Source organism: Erpetoichthys calabaricus, chromosome 5, assembly GCF_900747795.2.
Source record: "Erpetoichthys calabaricus chromosome 5, fErpCal1.3, whole genome shotgun sequence".
Lineage (NCBI taxonomy): Eukaryota > Metazoa > Chordata > Cladistia > Polypteriformes > Polypteridae > Erpetoichthys > Erpetoichthys calabaricus.
The window spans coordinates 251,869,077-251,886,599 of record NC_041398.2 but is presented as its reverse complement, the minus strand read 5'-3'; the positions used below and the strand labels follow the sequence as shown (position 1 = coordinate 251,886,599).

Genomic DNA, 17,523 nt, shown 5'->3' with positions numbered 1-17,523 from the left:
TTAGGCAGCTGTTTCTCATAACGTAGACACATTTTTGGTTATTGGACCCCCCCACCAGCCCCTGCAATTTCTCCAGCGGTCCCACATCAGCCCCTTGCCGTCACTGGCCCTGGACACGTACAGGGAGATCTTAGAATGGATGAACAGGCCTGTGGGTGGCAACATTCCTCTGGCATGCATCCCATTTGGGCATCCAGAGGGCTGCATGGGAGTTGTAGTTTTGGTGGGCAGCCCTGTTGGGGTCCTTGGGCCTGCCCCCCCAGTTGGAGGCAGACTCTCCTATTACAGGAAGTGCTTCATGGATGCAATGTGCTCCACTACACCTGGGGGGTCAGAGTCGGGGTTCAGTCAGACAAAGCTGTCCTGGGGTGGAATGGAGAAGGGAAGGGTCCTATTGGCGGATCAGTGTGAAGGTGTTTGTAGAGCTCGTCTGCTAAACCCAGAGGTCACTCAATGGAAAGCTTCATGTAGTCCGTCTCCCCAGTCCTGATCCTCTTAAGCCCCAGTACTCCATTTTAAATAAATTCAATTCTTTCACCAGGAAAGATTTACCTGATTTATATAAAATAATTTCTCAAGTGAGACCCTCCACCTGCGTCCTTGACCCAATACCAACATCGTAAACTGGTCATTAGATACGGGGGTCTCCCCAGACTGTCTTAAAACTGCTGCTGTTAAGCCCCTGCTCTCGACTCAGTCGTGTTTCAGAACAAATCCCAGTACAGGAAGTGCACTGGTTCAAGTAGCCAATGACTTGCGGGTCAATGCAGACTGAGGCCGTCTATCTGTCCTCACCCTCTGAGACCCGAGTGCCCATTTCATACCACTGATCACCATATTCTTAGAAATCACCTCAGTCAGTAGGTGGGCCTCTCTGGCAGGGTCTTAGATTGGTTTGAGTCCTACCTGGCAGGTAGAAAATTCTTTGTTAGTTGTGCTAATTATACTTCCTGATATTCTATATGGTGGTCCACAAGGCTCTATCAGGGGTCCGCTGCTCTTTTCGATCTCCGTGAGGTCAGATTATCTCGGGGCACAACATGAGCCACCACAGCTATGCTGATGACACACAGCTGTATTTATCAACAGCGCCTGATGACCCCGACCCTCTTGATTCACTGACCCCAATGTCTCACTTGTGTTTCTGAGTGGACGAGTAGTCATTGACTCAAACTAAAGAAGGAGAAGACAGAAATCTCAGTGACTGGCAATAATGGATATAATGAGGGTATTAGAAATAAACTCAATGCATTAGAATTAGAAGTCAAGACGGAGGTAAAGAATTTAGGGGTAAATGTTGACTCGGACCTGAATTTTAAATCCCATATTAATCAGGTCACTAGGATGACATTTTTTCACTTAAGAAATATAACAAACGTTAGACCTCTTATAACATTGAAAGATGCTGAGAAGTGAGTTCAGGTGTTTGTTTTCAGTCGACTAGATTACTGTGATGCACTCCTCTCAGGACCACCCAAAAAAGACATCAGTCGATTACAACGAGTGCCGAATGGAGCTGCTAGAATCCTAACTAGGAAAAGAAAAATCCAAGCACATCACCCCAGTCCTGATGTCACTGCACTGGTGACCTGTGTCATTTAGAATTGACTTTAAAATCCTGCTGATGGTCTAGAAAGCCTTCAACAATCTGCTCCATCATATATCTCAGAACGTCTGTCACCTGACACTCCAACTCGTAGCCTGAGATCTTCAAATGAGGGTCTGCTTAGAATTACGAGAGCTAAACAACAGAAGTGGTGAGGCGGGCGGGCGGCCGTCTGCTGTCAGGCACCTCAAATCTGGAATACGAGTTTACTGAGAGAAAGTCGCCAGGCTGACACGGTGGAGCACTTTAACAAACGGCTCACAACCCGCCATTGTCACGTGGCTCTCTCAGAGCTTCATGTTGGTGTCACCCTGATATTCTGCACATGCATTGAATTCTCATGTTTCTCGTATCTCTGCACTCCATAGTAACTCCTACTATTCTCTGCTGTTCTTTTTCTGGTTTTCTGTGTTGGTGATTTGCGCCCCCCACCCATCTGATCAGGGCACTGTGCTGTCCCTCCATTGATGGATTGAAGGCCCATGTGACCATTATCATCATCATCATCATCATCATTGTCATCAAATTCCTCCACGTGAAGCCTGAAAGCCATGAGGACTGATTGAGACCATTGATGTTAGGTAGAATGGCCAGTGGAGGCTGGGCAGGTGGTCTTATGGCCTCGGAACCCCTGCAGATTTTGTTTTTTGTTCTTTCTGTCCTTCTTGGCCATTGGACCCTACTTTATTCTTTGTTCTTTGTTCTTTGGTATTTCCTGATTTTATTTTGTATGTGTTTTCTTTTTTCTTTCTTCATCAGCATTTGTATGAAGATGAGCTCTAGAAAGAAATGATGTTGTTGTTAGCCATCTGATGTCATCGTTGGACTCGTCTGTACAGATTTATAATACAACATTATGGGCTCTACACACCTGTGGACCACCAGGGGGCGTACCAGCCACCCTACCTGGCACAGACAGCTTCCCACCCTTACAGCACAGCTCTTCTCCACAGAACCCTGCATTCATTTCTTCCTTCCACCTTTACACGCCGCCACTCCTCCTCCTCAAGCTTCGTCCTCTCCCACCCGACTCCGGACCCCCTTTGTAAGACACCCAGAAGTGCTCGTGGACAACAACTCAGGGCTCCAACCAAGTCCAAGTGCCCTCTGGTGGTGCCCACGGGCTCCAGTAAGGTGATACCTCCAAGCTCCAAACATGCGGCTGCCCTCTAGTGAGGGTAATGCCCAAAACACAGTCTCTCATCCGGCTGGCAGGCCGTCACAATGCGTACAGTATTTATGTTTTCAAGTCTGTACAAAGGACTTTGTATTATTTATTTATTTCTTATTCTTCTTAGTTGTTTTTTTTCTGAGGTCCATTCTGTGGGTAAAGAGAAATGGCGTCTTACAACGCAGGTGAAGGGTGGTGGTGAAGACCAAGGAGGTGTGGGCAGGTGGCCACGTGGCACGAGCAGCCCCTGGAAAAACAGAATGCCATGTGTGGGAAGTGAAAAGAGGGTTTGAGGAAGAGGAGGTGGCACGATGGGTACTGTGCAGGTGCCATGAAGGCACTAAACCCACTAAATTTTTATTTGTATACTGTATTGAGGATTTGCTCTGTTCTGTGTATTGTATTGTATTGACCCCCCCCCCCCCTTCTTTTTGACACCCACTGCACGCCCAGCCTACCTGGTATGGGGGTCTCTCTTTGAACTGCCTCTCCTGAGGTTTCTTCCATTTTTCCCTACTAGGTTTTTTTTTGGGTGTTTTTTCCTTTTCTTCTTAGAGAGTCAAACCTGGGGGGCTGTCAAGAGGCAGGGTCTGTTAAAGCCCATTGCGGCACTTCTTGTGTGATTTTGGGCTACACAAATAAATTGTATTGTAAGGTGCGTGAGGGCGGGCAGAACGCTGATGAAGACCGCGCACATTTAGACATCGGCAGCGGAAGAGCTGATGTTCTGCTGCTTAGGTGACACATGGAGTGCCAGGGGAGGGTGACAGGGACGTGAAAGGAGAGCCAGGGGCTGCCCGCGTCTCTGCAGTATGGCAGGGTAGATTGGAGGACTTGTGTGCTGTGTGAGGAAGACGCGGCATAAAGCGCCCGGCCGTGAAGATCACCGGCTCCTGTGATGATGGCGGCGGGACCCGCCGGGGTTCGCTCCATTCAGAAATGTGCAGCAGTAATTTATGACGATTATATGACGTTTCCAGTCCCTTGTGGCTCTGCTGTAGCTTTACACTCCTGCCGCCTCCTTCTTGTTTCTCTACTAGTTTGTCCTTTTTCTGTCCGTGCAGTGTAACTGAATCTTAATAACGACAATCGACTATAAGCAGAGCAGACTGATACAAATACAAACGGCCGCACATAACTTATTAATTCGTACACTGACCCCAAGGCACAGACAATGCATAACAGCCAAACCCGGCAGCTGCGGGGGTCTCGGGCGGGCACAGCAGCTCCAAACTCCACCGCGCGCTCCAGACGCCGCCTCTTTCAATCGCCAGGAGAGGGCGCCCGATAGACCAGTGGCGGTCACGTGCTGCGGTTACCAGGGCAACGTAAATAAGCGGGCCCAGTGCAAAGCCAAATACGCCACCGCCAGCTCGCTATCCTGTAGGACTATGAGCGGCTTTTATCCACAGCCCCCGAAAAGGACGGGGGTTCCTCGGGAAGTGCTCAAGTGGCTGCAAAGTCTCGATTTGTCGTTCTTTCCTAAAAATGTCCGCAGGTGAGTACTCTTGTTGCCGGGAGTTACGTAACACCAACCTGCCGCTGTGCCTTTGCCTGGCCAACGGTCTATCCGGCAGTCCTGCGGGCCAGCAGGGGTGGGCGGTCGGGCAAACGTCTTCTCTTTGGCCCTCAGTTGTGCCCCGATGTGCCCGTGGGAGAGGACGGGGTCGACACGGGCTGCGAATTTAGGGGACTTCAGCAGAGGCCAGCGAGGCGGATAGCGATACACGTAAGGCGTGAAAGAAAAGTGCAGTATCCCCCCCCCTCCCCCGAAGTAAACGGGCGCTGCTCCAGTCACTTGCGGATTGTGTCTGTGGCTTTGTCGTGATGTCCTGTCGCGATCCTCGTAGTCTTTATCGGAATGTGCAGCATTCCCTGCACTCGGCCATCTACCTGTGTCACCGCATGAACCAATTGGAGGCAGAAAGAGAAAAACGCTCGTCGGAGACGGACGTGTAGCTCTGGCGGCAAATCCCAAATACCCCCCCGCCGCCCCCCCGTAAAAGTCTTAAAGAAACGGTCGGCTGATGTATGATGCGTATGAAGTGTTCAAATTACAAAGATGAGCTCATCCGTGGCTTTAGTTTCCAGCCGCTCTCGTCCAGCTGCCGTATAAAAGTGACCAGTGGGTCAGGACACACGGACGGGGCCGACTGCATGACGGTCCGCGATCCAGTTTGTGACATTCTGCTCAGGTGCATCAGATGTCGCCACTGCGCAACGCGACACGAACATTGTCCACAAAATGCGACCCCTGACGAGTCAGCCGAGACGCTTTCAGCCCGCGATCGGCTCTCCGCGAGGAGCCGCAGTTGCTGAGCGCGTTTCAGAAGTAAAGCCAGCGGCTCGTCATGGTGGACATCAGAGCCCACGAGCCGCCATCAGTGCCCAGTCGAAGCCCAGGACAAGTTGTTTCGGGGGTCCCAGTTGCTGGCGGGATTGGTCCATCTGTGACTGCAGCCCATCCTTTCACTCCCAGCCAGGTGCTGCGACGTCTGCGCAGGCGCGTTCACCTGTAGACGTCATCTCCACGAGATAAACCCGCCAGCTGGGAGCCGCCGTCGCCCGCCTGTCTGACGTCACGAGCTTTCACCTTTCAAATGCCCGGCGTTTCCCCCCGTTTCTGTCACCCATCTCAACCCCCCAACCACCACCCGTTTTTAACTTTCTTTAGATCGGTGATTTTTTTGAAGTTTTAAACTTCTTGATACTTCAGAGATTTCAAGGGCTTCGGACACACTTGGTGTAAATGGGCACCGAATTGAAATCCTTGCCCCTGGCATCACCGCACGTGTGTCAGTTCCAGTTCCGAATACTACAATATTAATCGACAATAAACCAACCTTCACTTTTTGGGGTATGTTCGCTGCCCTGGTATTACCCCCCCCCCGCCCCCCATGAGCTCTTAGATGGTAACCCCCTGGTTCACCCAAACCATCCTGGTTGGCCGCCCTATGCCACCATGCCGCTGGTCCACCTGCAGACCCCTAAACGCTCTCCCACTCCCACAGGGATTTCTCCAATGGATACCTGGTAGCCGAGGTCTGTTCCTGGTACTTCCCGGAGGAGGTGCCCATGCATGCCTATGACAACAGAGCATCACTGCCAACCAAACTGGGCAACTGGGCGCTGATTGAGAAGGTAAGGAACGCTTGGCGCCGGGTCTCCCCCTGTGCGCCTTTTCATTTGTTTCTTTAGTTAGAATTTTGGAGAAAGCACAAGGACCCTTGGGCTCTGCCATATATGTGGGTATGTCCACCTGGTGGTCCTCACTTCAGGGCTGGCCAGGTGGTGGCCCGCCGCCAGGGAGCAGTGCTGCACAGTACCCTGAGCCCCTCACAGGCCCACCTCCTTCTGCTTTTCTTTTGCTGAGGTCTTATCCAAGAGGGGCATTCATCTCCCGAAGGATGTCATCGAGGGCACCATCCACTGCAAACCAGGAGCTGCTGAACTGCTGGTGCAGGAGCTGTACTGCCGGCTGACCAACAGAGAGTGAGTACCAAGGGGTAATGAAGTCATGCCAGCCGGGAAAGGAGCCCCACATTCCATATGTGACGGAGTCCTTTGTGGACCCCCAACCAGGGCCCATGAATGTTATGGAGACCCTCTTTCTTAATGCCTGCTGAGACTGTGGAGCTTGGGGTCACCTCATAGAAAGGGGCCACACTGCCACTCAATGGTTAGATGTGCCAAGCCGTGCCAGGCTATGTGTGACAAGTCATTAGTGTATTACTGTCCCTGGCGGATTTCACTTTTTGGTGACATTTTCTTTGGAGGGTTGGAAGCCACACACTGAGGTGAGCAGCCATTTGTGTGTCTGCCCTTAGGATTAAGGCGCTGCAGTACGAGGGCACGGACTTCACAGACCGACAGTACCAGGAGAAGCTGCCCATGGTCGCCCGGTCAACGGCATCCAAAGCCATCAAAAACAACATCACGCTGAGCGAGATGCTGCACGAGACCAACATCGAGACGAACAAAAGCAAAGCGCAGGCCATCATTCACATGCACCTGCAGCAGCGGCAGCTCGAGAGAGTCCAGGACCCCAGTAAGTCGAGCGGAGGGGCGGGCATAGTCGGGCACCAAGCCACCCTGCACTGCCCGCATGTGGAGTGCTGCCCTCATCAGGCTTTCTTATTCCAACAGAAAGGTTCAGCATGAAGCCCACGCTGGGCGAGCTGGCCATTCGACTTCCACCCACTGTGCAGCAGGAGGTGACCACAGAGAGCCGAGTTCAAGTGCCACCAAGTAAGTACTAGACTATGACATTCCCATAAAGTGCCTTTGTCTCTTGTTTACCATCTGCTGACTAACAGTCTCCACTTTCAGAGCTTTCAATGCAGGGCCCGCCCTGCATGGCATTGAGCCTGATGGTGCCAGCCATTTAGCTGGCACAGGACTAGGGCTCCTGGTGGGCCCAAAAGTCTCGGGCAGCAGCAGACGATTTAGAAGTCATGTGACAGAATCAAATTGGGGGACGATCACTCAGGCTGTGGTGCCCAGTGACTGCCCTTCTTCCTGGCCTGGTGGTCGCATATTGGCATCACTCAGTGGGCCACAGTTTCCGAGTGAAGTCTTCATGGCACCTTGCCCACCAGCCTTAGTGGTCACCCAGCTCTGAGGCTGCTGTTTGCCTGTGTGTGAGGGTGGGCATGTGTGCTGTTGCCTTCCAAACGTCCGTCCCTTGTGCCCCTCCTTAGTCTGAAGGAGTCGCCGTAGGGGCTGGCATAGCGCCCCCTATGGCCAGCACACACCCATCTCGGATGGGCAGGCGCAGCACGTCTTCTGTTCCACTGTCATCCTTTCCTGACAGTCGTCTGCTTTTATTTTTCCCCTTCACAGAATCCCCCCAGCCAGAAATCCGAAGCAGAAGTCACATCCAGTTCAAGGAGATCGACGTGCGGCAGACCAATAAAAGGAGTCTGGTGTCGGCGTCCCCCATCGGCGGAGACTAACGGCCCACCCAGGGGTCAGGGGTCAAGGGAGTGGAAAGAAATCACTAAAAGATAATAAAGTCTGTGCAGTTGGACAAGTGCTGTTTAATCACATGGATGACCTAAGATGAGCCTGGAAAGGACATGTCCAGAGAGGAGGAGGAGGGCCACCTGCCACCAGGGGGCGACATGCGCGCACGCACACACACACTCACACACACACATGTGCAAACAGACTCGCCACGAGGCACACGCTGAGCGATGCAGGTGAAGGGGCACAGGACAGCTGGCACCTTTCTCGCCCGTGACGCCACGCTCCGCTTGTCAATCCTCCCACACCGTGTGCAGAAAGTGAGCAAGCCATCGACCGGTCGTGTGCCCAGCTAGCACCTCTAGGCCTCTTGTGGGAGAAAGACAGTCTTGTGAGAAACAGAAAACCCATCAGTAAAAGCCCACCACCAGAGCCGCAGACTGGCACTGTGCCAGCCAGCTGCCCGTCTTGTGCTTTTCTCAGCCCATCTCTCACCATGAGGGTTCGACTACACTCTACACTTCCATTATACGATCCTACAAATCGAGCCGGTTGTCCTTATGTGCTACAAAGCTGCCGATGAAGAAGACGCCAGGTGGGTACAAAACGTCACGTGGCGCATCCGGGTATCAAATATGCAGCAGCCAATTGTTTAAAAAAATGGCCATCAGAGGAAACGTCTTCCGCTTCGCTCATTTGCCAAATCTTGCAAAACCTCACTGCGACGCGCGCCAGCTGCTCGGCTGAGACCGGCGGGAGGTTTTGTGGAAATGCCAATGTCCCACACGCTGGCTGCGCCCAGTCATGGCGACTCGCCCTATTGCTGCCCTACTTCTGCATTAATGCATGTCACTAATTATGAGATGCAGATGCTAAGGAGACAATTCCTCCTTCAGAAGGGGTTCAAACGAATGCCCGTGCCCAGCGGTGAGAAGGGGTTCACCTTGGCCCACATCAAGGCATCGTTCAAGGAAATTGCAGATTTTCCGTCTTCCAGGAAAAATACGGGACCCTGAAAAGAGAAAGACAAAGGATGAGTGGCACCCAACGGTGCCCACCTCTGTCTCTGAAGGAAGCCTCACCCCTTCCCTCTGCTTGAGCTGTCCGTCACCTCTCGTGCTGGCTATTCCGATTGGCTGTGTGATGGCACAGGCCAAGATGACCATACCTGTATGCGCTGGCCAGTGAGGCAGGAGACGTGCACGTCGGAGTGGCTGGGCAGGTTGGAGCCCGTGACATAGTCCATGCCAGTCATTCCCCTGAGGGGCTCCTCCTTGATCCGCCGCAGTAGGACCTCGTAGAGCTGCTGCTGCGCCTCTGTTGGCGAGCCGTATGGCGCCTCCTCTAGGGGCCTAAGTAGAGCACAATGGAGACAAAGGGAGCTGATGAAGGGCACAGCGCTCCGCCACCCACCATGTGCTCGGGTCAAACAAGCTGAGCGCCTTACTTGGTGGCAGACTGCGTGCAGGCCCTCCAGGCGTCCAGCTCGGCCGACAGTTGCTCGATGCGTAATGGCACGGACACCTCGCGCCTCTTGAGCAGCTGACTAGAAAACACAAGAAGAGGGGCCAAGGGGTCACTGAGGTTGGCAGACGCTGCACAGGCCAGAGCTCAACCAATTGTGTGCTGGCACCACCGGTTGTGACTGGTACGCTGGTGCACACTCTGCCAATGAAACCTGGACTGCCTGGCATTCTTGGTTGAAAAACAGCAGACTGGCAGTGGGCTCACCTGGTGTACTCATAAAGTGCTGGCACAATGCTGCAGTAGTGCCTCCTTATGGCCAGCAGGGCGCCAATGTAGCCACACAAGATGAGCAGCTCATTGCGATGCCTGTGAAGAGAAGGGCACAGCGGGGTCATTGCACGTCGCTCACTTTGGTCGTGTTCTGCCATATAGCGCCTTGACCACTAGCCCTCAGGTATACCAGGAGCACGCTCGAGGTGCAGCCTGCTGTGCCCACATGATGTGTTTCACACTCTGGACCCCCTGAGTCTCCTCCTTCACCCACATATCTTATGACAGCCACAGCTGATGCCCCATTTCCAGTACTCCGTTTGGATAGAAGACCCTGTGGCAAATTGCCATCATCGATCATGTGGGCTATTTTTGGAATGTTGCCCCCCATAGCCCAACACATTCTGGGTGGCAGCCAACAAGAAGAGAGGTCAAAGGGGCACCCTGGTCCACCTCTAGACACAAGGCCATGTGTACGATGCCCAGTTCTGGAAGCTGAGCAGGGACATTTAGAAGAACATGGAAACAGGAGGTAGGATGGGCAGTGCCAGCTCATGGGCAAAAGAATAAAGAGGTGCCCCCACATGGCCTGCTTCAGTATTACAGCCCACCCTCTATCACCTGTCTGCTGCCCAGGCCCTGCGTGGGGGTCTTTTACAAGGCTGGTGGAGTCTACTCTGTGTGGCCCACAACAGTGTAATGTCCAAGCCAACATTATGTATGGGCACCTTTCTCAGTGGGCACTTTTTTATTGTACCCTGAGCCCAGCATGTGGCCGACCTGCTGTACATCGCTTCATCCTAATCAAGGCTGTTTAAGAGGGCCACTTGGATCAATGGACTCTCCGCAGGGTGACGAGGTGGCCACCGGCCCGTGACACAAAACTCAAGGACGTCACTTACTCGCTGCACTTGTGAAGCATCAGCCGGTCGGTCCGAATGTAACTCAGGAGGTCCAGAACAGGGTGGGCAGAATCGATGGTCCAGTCGGAGCTGCTGATCTGTTCTGTTGAAAAGCACACAGAAACGTCACCACGTGGCCCAAGCGTCACCTCGGTACAAAGTGGCAGCGAAGTGGGGGTGCCCCCTGGACAGATGACCTTTCTGAGGCTAGGTGAGTACTGGGTCATCTCCAGTTGCTCAAGTGCCCAGAGGCCTCATGACACGCTGCTGTCCCCAACCCCTAGCAGGAGCGCCCACCCAGCCAACACAAAGTCCGCAAAGCCTTCTTGAAGGGCACTGCCACACTCCCTGGGGGTAGCCACTTGCCACCTTTCTGGAAAGCAAGGCATGCTAGGAAGTGCCATCTTTTGCACATTCTATACAAACCGTAGCGGGCACAAGACAGAGAAGGCAATGGCAGGGCACAGGTTACCTTCAACAAACTGGATGCCAACTGGAAGTGCCTTTTCAGGTTCTGAACTCAGCAGGTGAAACTTCACAGCCTGGAAGATGTCACCTTCTTGATATGCGCTGTCTGCCAAGGGGGCACAGTCTTCTAAATGTGGCAGGTGGCACTGTGGGAAAACAAGGCAGCAGGGGCTGGCATTACAACTGCAGCTCATTTGGGGCGTCACCTGCCCTCTCCTTCATTTATAAGCTAATGTCACTTATTCCTATAAGGAGGTCTCTGGTCTTCGCCTTGCAAAGAACTCACAGTTGGCATAGGTGGTCTGGAGAAGAAAATGGTTGGCAGACTTGCCAAGCTGCAATGGTACCACCTTGTAGGCTCACCCTGACAACACGCCCACTAAAGGAGAGCCTGGCACCCCTCACGATGGCGGTGTGGTGAAAAGCCGAGGCCGAGGCCCGACATCGGGTGTGCCCACTTACTCTGTCCCGAAGCTCGTTGATCTCGGCAGAGCTCCCCGGGTAAAAGGCGCACAGCTTGGCCAGGAGGACTTCGTTTTCGGGGATCTTAAGTATTAAGTCAGCAGCCAAATCCCTGAGGAGCGAGAGGAGAGACGTCAGATGCCAGTGTGCGTCATGGATCCGTGTCACGTAACAATTGAGAAGAGGGCAAAGCAGCAAAAGTGTCACAAAGTCAGGAAACATCAGCAGCCTTTAGGTCATACAGCAGCTTCCTACCCCAAGGCGAGACGTTGTCCCCAACTAGGTGTCTGCTCGGGGTCACACTTTGAACTGGCAGCCTTAACCTCCGCACCACAGTGCTTCAAGACGAGATGCCCTCCGCCCTCCCAAATAGGCACTCTTAGGGCCACCTACAGCCAAGTCTGACTTCAGCATGCAGGCTGCTTGCTATGCCAACCTGTGTTCAGGCTGCTCACTGGGCAGTACCTACCAAGTCCTGCTTAGGCAGCACTTCAATCCTCTCTCAGACATCTTTGCTCAGGCATCACCCCAAACTCTACTTTTGTGCCAACTTGTAAGAAAGTCACAGGGTAACTAAACCGAATGGCAGGCCACTGGCGCTAACGCTGCAGACTGTCAGGATGGTGGGAGGAAGAGCGCTGTGACAAAATCTGCCACTCAAGTGTGCCAGCAAGCTGAGTGAAAACCCACCCCATCTACGGGCACAGCAAACATGGAGAAACTTTATGGAATCCTCAAGATGACTGAACAATGATGCCAGCGTCGTGATGAGGGAGGGCAGCTTTACTGTCCACATGTCCAGGTGTCCACACTGTCAGTGCCACATTGGACACCTTCATGTCACCTGCTTTGTGGGCTGCTGGATGGAAGGCCTGCAAGACAACTTCTTCATGCTGCGGGCATGCAGTTCACCACAGTGACCAAAGACCAGGCTTGGGGCAGCAAATGCAGGTTGGGGGCCGTAGGATGCCCAGTGGCAAGTGCGTTGGCATGGAGCAACACTGCACTCAGCGTTATGAGATCCCATCAATAGGGGGCATTAGCTATGCCTTGATATTACACAGATAAGTCACACATGTAGATGGAGGGCATTAGGAAATGGACAAGTGGTTCCCCAGACTGAGACAGATGCCAGCCATCTGACAGAAAGCTGGGGTCCAGGATTGCAGTGCTGCCACGGACAAGCCACTCTTGAACCCTTACGTGGTGACTGGGCAGAGCTTTACAGATGTGGAGTTAAGAGGACTGGCATTGCCATGGGCTCGGCTGGCAAGCATCAATACAAAGGTGAATGAAAGGACGGTGTTGTGATGGCATGGGGCAAGAACAAACCACCTTGCCAGTAGGACACCTCATGTCAGTTATGCCTGGTGGGCACTTCTGCTTTATTTTTTGCCCATTTCTCTTCCCTGTGTTCCTGTTTTTGTGTTTTTGCTTCTTGGCATCATTTTCATTTGGCTTACTAACACCCCCTCAAGGCCACTTTATATAAACCAGGACCAAGGTGCCAACATAAAAAGTGAAAGGAGCACAGCAGAGAAGGGGTGGAGCGAAGCATCAGCGCAAGCAGGGCACGGGCACCGGGGTATCTACCTGAATCCCACAGACGGAAAGCTAAAAAAAAAAAATGCAGAATAAAAGAAGATGAACTCGGTGCCAAGGCACTCGGCCGCTTGAGACGCCAGGCTTGACCCGAGGCCCCAGGCTGTGCCCACCCCGTTGAGCCACTTACCAGGTCGCTGTGCTCATGTATTTCCTGGCCAGCAGCTCGAGGACGTAATGAGTGGCCAGCTTAGCTTCTTCATCCAGCACGGTGCCCATGTAGACGGCCAGCTCCAGCTCGTTGCCACGGATCAAACTAGCCATTGCCAGCTGCATTAGAGAGGTGAATGTGAATGACCCCAGTGGTGGCTCTCACTGCCCACGTGTCCTCGCAAGGTGGCCATAATACATACCCGCCCTTTTTGTGTGCCTGCATCTTAAAGGTCCTTACCTCGATGTTATCTACCGCTAGGTGGCAGCACGCAGCGAGCACTGCCTGCCCATCCTGGAAGTGGCACTCGGCGAGCTCTGTGCTGACCTGCTGCAACAGCCTGCAACAAAACAAGAGGCCACTCAGCTGCCCGCCGAACATGGCACACCACGCAGGCAGATGTTGTGACTGGCACACGCTTACCCATTGTAGTTTTCTAGGCTGCCAGCTTCAGCCCCAGGGGAGCTGCTCATGGACGAGATCTGTGGCACCTGGATGTTTCCTTCACATGCCGCCTGCTCGTCAGAAACAAGACAGAAAGGTGACAAATGTGAGGGTCCCGCGAACCTCAATAATCAACTCAGCTCACGACTCTGACCACCCAGGACTCATCCACGCCCGATGACGTAGTGCCCGTGAGTGGCCTGAATGGCACCTGTCTCACCCACAGGACAGCTACCTGTGCCACAAGCAGGGCTTCCCTCAGCTGTCCCCTCGAGGTGAAGAAGGTCACCAGTGTCTTGACGTCACCAGTGGCAATGCAGTAGGGGATGACGCCGTCACTTTCCTCTTGAATCAGCTGCTGGGCTCTCCTGCAAGGCCAAAAAGAGACCCTTAACTGAGGTGTGGGGCCATGAGGGGGGCACATGTCCTCAGTGAATGGGTGGCCTGTGTGTCACCAGGACTGTCACCAGTCCTCGGTGGACAAGGGGAGACTGTGCGGGCGGACACCTGTGGACTAGTGGAGGCTGCGTGTTGGATGCCCGTCCATAGGAGATTGGGGCGGCCCACCAGTGGATGGGGAGGCCACATGGGTGGACATTGGGATTTCACTGGCTTTTCATTGTCTGTCCTTGTCACAAGCCGACCAGTCACTGGTGCCAAGATGCCAACATGATGTGAGTAGAGGGCCAGTAACTTCATAAGTGGGACAGTGACCTCTCGTCGTGTGGTGGACTGGTGGTCCTCACCTCGTCATCCTGCTCACCTCTGCATGAGTTTCCTCCAGTACTTCATGGACACGCCGGGCGCCACGGACAACGCCTTGTCCCACTGAAACGAAAGGCAAGAGCACGCTGAGTGACGTCTGCGCTTAGAGCCCAGCATGCCGTGCCACGCTATGCCATGCACCCGTGTCCTCACCTCGCCCAGCTCCACCATGAGCTCACAGTACCTCTGAATCTGGCCCAGCCGCAGGTGGATCTCGGCCGCCTCCTTGAGCCTCTCCTCCTTGCTGGGCGCGCCGATGCCCCCGCCAAACTTGGACATCTTGACGATGGTCAGCTCCTGGGCCTCGGACTGCACAGAAACAGAGCGGCAGACCATTGCAGGTGCCCGTGGCCCCTCAGACGCCCACTTGGCCGAGGCTCGGGCCCGCTACTCACCGTTTTGAACCTCACCAGGTGGCGCATGTGCATGATGCCCTTACAGTAATTGAGGGGGAGCAGACTGTCATCCTGGCCTTGCATAACAGCTGCCAGGTCCCACAGGTTCTTACTGCCCCCTGGTGGCTGTGGGAGGAATGACAGGCACAGAACACGGTGGGCAAGATGCAGAGCCAGAGAGGGCCTCAGGGCATGATGCCCACTGGCCATGCTGTGCTACTCACCGACAGGCACTCAGAAAACCAGCGCAGCTTCTTGGTGTGCACATCGCTGGCCAGCTTGTCCAGCTCCTGCTTGATATCCCGGGACACTTTTCCACAGAGAAGAGGTGGGGCTCCTGGGGCCATTGCCCGATCTGAAGTGACAGACAGTGACATCAGAATTAGACAGGCACATGTCAGTCTGTGGGGCTTAACTCATTTGGCGCCATTGATGGACAGACCAGGTCTTAGTAACGCCAGGTGGCACTCCAACAGGCTGCCAGCTGGAGTATGTAAAATGCCAGGAGGGGATGCGTGGCTAAAAAGTGACCTTAGGAGGCACATCCTCAAAGACGTGTGACACAAATGACAGACACAGGACGGCGATGACTGCTCTTCTAACAAGAGCGTGTGCTTCTCTGGAGTGTTGCCTGCCCAGGTGCCCTCTTCAGGGTTGGACTCCAACTTAGACACCCCAACACTAAAAAGGCACAATTCAGTGCCAAGTGCCCGCTGGGTACCCAGTACGCCCGCTTGTGAACATCAGCAGCTGTGTGATGGCCACATCACTGGATTAGTCACCCTACGAGATGCCAAGCATAAAGTGGCAAGGCACACACAGATTGGCACAGGAGGAGAGCAAATAGTTGCATTGTGGGAAATTTTACTGCCTTTTTTTCCTCAAAATACCCGCAGCAGTGTCTACTGTGTCTTTACTATGTCTTTACTGGCAACATGGCATGATGGCTGTTTTGGGCAGCTGTTCTGCTCATCTTCCTCTCATTCGTTCTTGATATGAAGGTGGCCAAGTTCAGAGTGTACACAGCCAGCCATAATGTTGTGACCCCAGTGTGGGCACTGCTGTGGCATAAGCCCAGTGGAATGAAAGCTCAACATGGAAAGCCATTGCCAGGCCAAGAGTGTGACCTCCCACTTGGGCAAGCTGCCCCTCAGCACCTGGCGCGGTTGCCAGCCCCACCTGTGTTTCCAGTGATTTCTTCCCAAACGCGGTCGACTAAAATGTTGATCTGCAGCGGAGCGATGAGTGGCGTCAGCGACCAAAGCCGCACCGTGGAATCCCGGGAGCAAGAAGCCATCGTGAAGGGTCGGCTGGGGTGGCACGTAAGACCTGTGCGGGCAAGAAAACAGGCGCCCGTATGAGGGGCATGGTCAGTCCCTGCCCATAAACTCTCTCCACAGACACTGGACCCCCATACCCACCGTACACGTCGGCGCCGTGGTCATACACCGTGTCCAAGCTGCTGCCATCTCTGGTGTCCCACACGCGGATCGTGTAGTCCCAGCTGCCCGAGATGAGCAGGTATGGAATCTCGGTGTTCCACAGCAGGCCTCTGACCGGAGCCGTGTGCCCGCTGAGAACGTTTATGCATGCGTCCTGCGTGTAGTCCCGAATGCGGACAGTCCTAGGGACAGAGACAGAAGGCTGTAAGAGGGACACCAGAGGGACAGGCCACTCCGGAGAACGCGACTGAGGGCACTTACCCATCATCAGAGCCGCTGCAGAGGATGCCCTCCCTCAGTGGGGACCAGCGGACGTGGAACACCTTGGCGGTGTGGCCAGTGAAGACCTTCAAAGGCTGCTCCGAGCTGGTGGCCAGGTAGTAGACGCGCACGTTCTTATCCTCGCAGCCCGTGGCGATCATGTCTCTGGCAAGGAAGAGCAGCCGAGATGAGCCACCCAGCAGGCGAGGGTGAGGGCGAGGCGTATCCGCTGCCCTCTACAGGGCACCGAGAGGAGTCCCACAGAGCTGGCTGCCTGCCAGGCATGGAGCTCCCGTGAATTGTGACTCATTAGACTGCCGAGGTCTGGTGCCCCCTGCAGAGCACATGCAGACAGCCAGCAGCAGCTCATGCCGCCCTTTAGCACACAGTGAGAGCCCTGGCCCTGGTACGAGGCCTTCCCATTTAGGGGGCTGTCTAATGAGCCCGGCCTGCAGAACGCCACCTACTGCTGTAAATCAGCCAATCTGTGGCACTTGAAAACACAACGACTCAGAAATGACCACCTTTTGGGTTGAGGTCCCCGTACCTGCCATCTTGACTAGTGGCATTGAGCTCTTCATACCACCTACAGCTCATCCACAGCACTCCCCTAATTGTTACCTTGGCCCTTGGCAGGCTACCTGCACATCTGTTATCAGCGGTGGCACCACCGGATATCACATCTATGACACAACAACACAGAAGTGCGCACCACCAGGGGGCACCACTTACTTATTATTCTGGCTCCAGTCGCACCCAAAAACTGCCGCCGGGTGTTTGTACTTGTGCAGCATCTTCCCATCGATCGTCCGTATGATGCTGAAAGACAAAAGCAGACAGTCAGGACATTGATGGTGAGCTGCCCACGGCTATGCCAGCTGCTGGCCGGGGTCATTCAGCCAGAGTCTTAGTTGGCTCTATGTGCTTTTGCCTTGCCCAGCGCATGTTGCCATATCTTGTCCTGAGCTGGCACATTAAGAGGCGCCTCAGGGCAGGGGCACTGCCAGTCTCGTCTCTGACTCTGAGGAGCTGCTGAGATGAAGCCCTGACTGCTGTAGTTGGCATTCAGCCTTAAAATGTGTTTAGAAATAAATGGGTACACTTGGCTGTCCAAACTCATGCCCTGTGTTGTGGCATCACTGTGAGACAGTG

General features: G+C 54.0%; 2 protein-coding genes across 3 annotated transcripts in view; one reads left to right on the top strand and one right to left on the bottom strand.

Moving 5' to 3' along the window:
- Positions 1-4,090: 4,090 nt before the first annotated feature.
- spata4 (spermatogenesis associated 4) lies at positions 4,091-7,809 on the top strand. The gene is made up of 6 exons (XM_028791160.2): positions 4,091-4,275; positions 5,789-5,918; positions 6,151-6,269; positions 6,605-6,825; positions 6,924-7,025; positions 7,620-7,809. The coding sequence occupies exons 1-6, from the start codon at positions 4,169-4,171 to the stop codon at positions 7,730-7,732; spliced, it is 792 nt and encodes a 263-aa protein (XP_028646993.2). The 5' UTR covers positions 4,091-4,168; the 3' UTR covers positions 7,733-7,809.
- The window catches only part of wdr17 (WD repeat domain 17), a 24,868-nt gene continuing 15,141 nt past the window's right edge, over positions 7,797-17,523 (bottom strand). Inside the window, exons 11-30 of one of the 2 annotated variants that reach the window (XM_028791158.2) lie at positions 17,104-17,190; positions 16,372-16,536; positions 16,090-16,292; positions 15,848-15,997; positions 14,893-15,023; positions 14,669-14,794; positions 14,427-14,582; positions 14,272-14,336; positions 13,744-13,876; positions 13,488-13,579; positions 13,305-13,404; positions 13,044-13,183; positions 12,905-12,925; positions 11,312-11,423; positions 10,854-10,995; positions 10,382-10,484; positions 9,474-9,575; positions 9,190-9,288; positions 8,911-9,094; positions 7,797-8,754 (exon numbers count right to left, since the gene is read on the bottom strand). In XM_028791158.2, the coding sequence (XP_028646991.2) occupies positions 8,635-8,754; positions 8,911-9,094; positions 9,190-9,288; positions 9,474-9,575; positions 10,382-10,484; positions 10,854-10,995; positions 11,312-11,423; positions 12,905-12,925; positions 13,044-13,183; positions 13,305-13,404; positions 13,488-13,579; positions 13,744-13,876; positions 14,272-14,336; positions 14,427-14,582; positions 14,669-14,794; positions 14,893-15,023; positions 15,848-15,997; positions 16,090-16,292; positions 16,372-16,536; positions 17,104-17,190 (2,431 nt within the window). In that variant the 3' untranslated portion in view covers positions 7,797-8,634. The remainder of the gene's footprint in view (positions 8,755-8,910; positions 9,095-9,189; positions 9,289-9,473; positions 9,576-10,381; positions 10,485-10,853; positions 10,996-11,311; positions 11,424-12,904; positions 12,926-13,043; positions 13,184-13,304; positions 13,405-13,487; positions 13,580-13,743; positions 13,877-14,271; positions 14,337-14,426; positions 14,583-14,668; positions 14,795-14,892; positions 15,024-15,847; positions 15,998-16,089; positions 16,293-16,371; positions 16,537-17,103; positions 17,191-17,523) is intronic. The other variant, XM_028791159.2, reaches the window with a different exon arrangement.